Source organism: Aulonocara sp. 'chitande type north' Nkhata Bay, linkage group LG17 (assembly GCF_057382095.1).
Source record: "Aulonocara sp. 'chitande type north' Nkhata Bay isolate Kocher_YH1m ecotype deep benthic linkage group LG17, A_spYH_male_GT1.1, whole genome shotgun sequence".
Lineage (NCBI taxonomy): Eukaryota > Metazoa > Chordata > Actinopteri > Cichliformes > Cichlidae > Aulonocara > Aulonocara sp. 'chitande type north' Nkhata Bay.
The window spans coordinates 12090902-12095408 of record NC_141360.1 but is presented as its reverse complement, the minus strand read 5'-3'; the positions used below and the strand labels follow the sequence as shown (position 1 = coordinate 12095408).

Here is a 4507-nt window from a genome sequence, read left to right as displayed (position 1 = left end):
AAATTTAACTGTACGTTTCTTTTCTTTCTTTTCTTTTGTAATTTTTTCTGTAGTTTACAAATCGTGCTTGATGTGAGGGCTGACAGAATACCCTCTGTTTTTTGAGGCACTTCCAAACCCTTCTATATTTTCTGGAGATATTTGGCATTGGATTAAAGCTGCAACTTTTTTTTCCCGCCTTTTACACTAGTTTTAGCCACCATATAAGGATTTCCGCCTGCAGTTTGACGATGGTGGAAGGCTTCAATAATAAAGTAATAACTCTGCAGCTGAAAGATGAGAGTGGTCAGGATATGATGTTCTGACAGTCTTTCTGGCTTCCTGCCTTGCGGAGCCTCTCTGTTGCAATCAATTTGCTGTTTCCTCTTTCTCACTCATGACTGTAGCCTTGTGTTGTGCACATTTCTACCACATCTTGACGAATTTCCCTTTTTTGGGATCAAAAAATGTTAAATATGAAAGACAGAAGGACAATCCCAATATTTGGTTTCAACCGCCTTCTCTTTTACATCCCATTTAATGGACTCACTACACAAACAGCGTGCGAAGGTCACGATTTGCCTATCAAAGTCACTGTTGCTGTCATTTGCATCTGTGCTGGCAGACTAAAAATAATGGGAACACAGCAAGCTTTCAGCCACAGAGAGTGCTGTTTGTTTGGCTAGTCCGGTTAGGAGGCGGGAAGGAGCAGCAACAGCAGAAGGGAAGGAAAAGAAGCAGAGACATAATAGGGAGTAAGGCATCAAGGCGAGGGAGGGAGACATGCATGCAAAGCACCGAGTGAGTATGTGTTGTTTCTAACTGTGAGGTAGAAGGAGGAGGAGAGGGAGGGAAGGAAGGGGTGCTTCCTCTTTAGTTTAAGCTTCTGATGTATCCCATCAACCCCAGACCGTCAACAGGAAACCTTGGTATAAAAAGCTGCATTGCAGGGGGAATCCTCCTAAGTGTCTCTCAGCCACAGCATGACCAGGACCGAGAGCCCGAGAGAGTGGACTTAATAAAACAATGCCAAGCTTAATCGTCGAACCACCCAACACACAGCGCTTCATCATGGACAGAGATGACAGGAAGAGAAACAAAAACATGTGAGTGAAACTTTTGACTTTAACGCTGAGCTGGAGTTTCCAGTAAATGTGCTGACTTGGAGCTTGACGAGAAAATCTCGAGCTGTTTAATAACAAATAGTGTGGTGACATAAAAAATATGTTAAAAATACTTCATACTATCTCTGACAATAGCCATTCATCTTATATAACGGCACAAGTCACTGTCTTTTCTAAACACCAGCCCTCCTAACATTCTTTGACACATTCATTGGAAGCTAATCGAACAGCAATAAACGCAACAGGGATATATTCATATATTTTTTATTCCCTACACAGTGGAAAGAACTTTATGTGCCGACTCCAGTGCATGTTCTCTCACTCCTCCAGCTCTGAGAGGTAAGGAGACTTATGGAGTGTTTTGCATACATTTCAGTTTTAAAATAGCCAGCCTGCGCCTATGATTTCCATCTATGGCATCATTGAAAGGATTCAAATGATCCTGAGACACCATGTTTGCTTTGGCACAGCACGCACACCAACCCGGCATATCCCAGGGTTCGGCATTTTTGTCTGAATTCGATAAGCCCATCTGCTATGCTTTCTTAATGAGTGTGCTTCTGTGTGACTCGCACCCTTTACAGCTTCGCTTTGCTCAAATTTGATTCTGTTAAGTAATCCAACTTGCATTCTCTCCCAGCAGGCTAAGTTTAGAAGATACCCAACAATGGTCACAGTCACTGGAAAAGCTTCTCGAGTCTAAATGTAGGTTCCTTTTCCCCCTGAGAGTGAGAATGCTGCTAAAACAATATTGTGTTTGTAAGAATGACAGTTTGGGCAGACTGATTTGGGTTTTTTCTTCTTTTTTTGTTTTAAATAAAAGCTGAAAATGGGCTTGTTTTATTTGCTTCACCTCAGATGGACTGGCTACTTTTCGCAACTTTCTCAAGTCCGAATACAGTGACGAGAACATTGAGTTCTGGCTCACGTGTGAGGACTACAAAAAGATCAAGTCTTCATTCCGAATGTCCTCAAGAGCCAAGAAGATTTATGAGCAGTTCATTAAAGCAGAATCGCCTAAAGAGGTAACTTCAGAGTCACACACAGACACCGTTTCCCTTACATATTGTCTTTATATGTCAGTGCAAGCAGTCCTCTGAAAGAGGAGAGAAGTGCCAGCTGAAATGTTGAATCTCACATCTTTTGCTCTTGGCTCAAATCCCCTCATTCCTACCTTTGTGCTTCATTCCAGATCAACATCGACTATCACACCCGAGAGCAGATCAAAAGGAACGTCAAGACTCCCACCATGCACTGCTTTGACGACGCTCAGAAGATCGTTTACGGGTTGATGGAAAGAGACTCGTACCCGCGGTTCCTCCGCTCGGACATTTATAGAACTCTTCTGGAGAGCCTCGCCGCCGACGCCATGAAGGGATGAAAGCACGGCAAGAGGAGGGGAGAGAAAGGACATAAAACCCATAACTGGAATGTTTGAGCTCCTTCAGGTGGAAGGACTGACAACAAAGATGGAAGAAGGGCCAACCGGCGCAGCACACGCGTGCAGAGGACTTGTTCCTCAGTGTCCAGAATCAGCCCTCAAGCCCCGTCACGGAAGTATCTCCCCCCGACTCCCTGCCACCTCACACTTAGCATCACACACGAGGACTATATAAGAATGAGAAGCACAGGCAGATTTCTCAATATCAAGCATGTAGTGTGCATTTTCGCACTGGATCATGAGTTTGTGTGCGCACTTTTGACAGTGAATGAATCAGCGGGCTGGTTGCCTCTCGGTCTGACTGTAGAGCTGCGTAAGCAAACCATTCAGTAGACGCCCTTTGGCCTTTTTTGGAGACGTGTTTCCTATGCAGATAAGGATAGAGGATGTAACATGTCACGGTCACACTTGAGAAACTGTGTGTATGCGTGTGTAAAGAGGGAAAGAGAGCGAGCATTTTAGATGTAGTGTTTTTAACCGTCACTGATTCAGAATAAGCTGTCATGAAAAGAGCCGCCCAGTTACGGGATGACAGCACCAAGGAAGACAACAAATCTATAGATTTAACACTGATAAGCAATCATCAGTAAAAGCATGCAGAAGGCCACCTAGCAAGAGCCACTCATGGACACTTTCTGGGTTTTTTTTTAAATAATGTAGATTGCACCGATATGGGGTTTGAAAAACTGATGATTTAGGTTTTTTTTTAGTTTAAGCTGTCTATAGGCGTTATTTTGTGCCGATATTTAATATCCTTTAGGGTTGTTTTGAAACTACAAAAAGTAAAAATAGTTTGTTTCAATAAAAATAACTATTAATGGTATAGTTTTGTGATTGCAAGAAGCCTAATCATGTATATTTTTTGTGTGGGATCTGAACTTGCCGTTTCTAGCCGCTGACGTCTAGCCTAGTGACGCAGCGTGTAAAGACTAAAATCTAAGCAGAAACCTTACAACGCTGAAATGTCATGAGTTGTGATTTTGTTTATTTAAGTTTTCTGGCGTGGAATGATTATAGAAATAGGATGTCTCACATTGCATGCCGGGATGTCAAAACTCCTTTTATACCATGAGAATAGGCCCGATTGCTGATGTCCAAAGCGCACTGTGTGAATGTACTCTTAGGGAGCTGATAGTTAAGTTAACTTAAAAAGTTCAATGTTGTGTTATTTATTTTTCATTGTCACCATTTGAGTACAAAGTTTGCTGCAGTGTTTAAGTACTTGTTAAACTTGTTAGGGATTTGAATTACATTAAATTATTACATTGAACCACATTTACATTATTTTATTTGCCTACCTGCAACTAAGTGAATTTTTCAGTGTTGTGCACCACCCTGCGGTGTAGGTCCTTCTCACTCACAATGTCACTTTTAGAATTCTGATTACAGTTTTGTGGTCTATTTATAGAAGGCTTCAAGACACTTAGAGTGAAACAGTTCTTAACGCATTTCATTCAAAAAGAAATGGGATGTTTGCACGTGGTTGTGGGTTTTATGTTATAACAGACATATGCAAACATTTGCATGCAAACATGTATGCATGGGAATGTATGTACCTAAGTACAGATTAAGCTCATTAACTTAACAAAATCCTTTCAAAGATCACAAAGAGTGTTAACTTCTAGTTTTAATTTCAGTTTATGAAATGACATTAGAAAAAAAAAATCTCTAAAGATATCGGACCAATATATTGATTTCTCGCAGTTTCCTGCTATCCTCTTTTTTTTCAATCACTGAAAGGCATCTGGTGTCTTGAAAATTAAGCTCGTAACAGATATGTGCTGTTTCAGAAAAAGGAAGGCACGAACTTCCAGTTTCTTGTGAAATCAGACATTGTGAGAAATGAGATTTTCTCTGCCTGACTTTGTACCTTCTCTGTTCCTTCCTGGAACGTAGTGCAGCTGAACAGGCGTCACTGGAGCAGATTAACAAGGCTCACAAAGGCTGAAGATGTGACATGATA

At 41.4% G+C, this 4507-nt stretch overlaps 1 protein-coding gene across 4 annotated transcripts; it reads left to right on the top strand.

Moving 5' to 3' along the window:
- The first annotated feature begins 618 nt into the window (after nt 1–618).
- Nucleotides 619–3819, top strand: LOC147309715 (regulator of G protein signaling 21-like). Of its 4 annotated transcripts, XM_086269265.1 has the most exons (6): nt 619–780; nt 889–1085; nt 1383–1442; nt 1744–1808; nt 1962–2128; nt 2296–3819. In XM_086269265.1, the coding sequence occupies exons 2-6, from the start codon at nt 1006–1008 to the stop codon at nt 2482–2484; spliced, it is 561 nt and encodes a 186-aa protein (XP_086125391.1). In that variant the 5' UTR covers nt 619–780; nt 889–1005; the 3' UTR covers nt 2485–3819. The 4 variants fall into 4 exon arrangements, with proteins under 4 accessions (XP_086125391.1, XP_086125392.1, XP_086125390.1 ...); XM_086269266.1 differs by lacking the exon at nt 619–780 and having other exon boundaries at nt 862–1085; nt 1747–1808; XM_086269264.1 differs by lacking the exon at nt 619–780 and having other exon boundaries at nt 862–1085.
- The last annotated feature ends 688 nt before the right edge of the window (nt 3820–4507 follow it).

Excerpts from the sequence above, each read along its gene's own strand:
- LOC147309715 (XM_086269265.1), top strand. The coding sequence starts at position 1,006 with ATGCCAAGCTTAATCGTCGAACCACCCAACACACAGCGCTTCATCATG. Across the intron at positions 1,086-1,382 it reads AGGAAGAGAAACAAAAACAT|TGGAAAGAACTTTATGTGCC; the intron begins GTGAGTGAAACT and ends TTCCCTACACAG. Across the intron at positions 1,443-1,743 it reads CACTCCTCCAGCTCTGAGAG|CAGGCTAAGTTTAGAAGATA; the intron begins GTAAGGAGACTT and ends ATTCTCTCCCAG.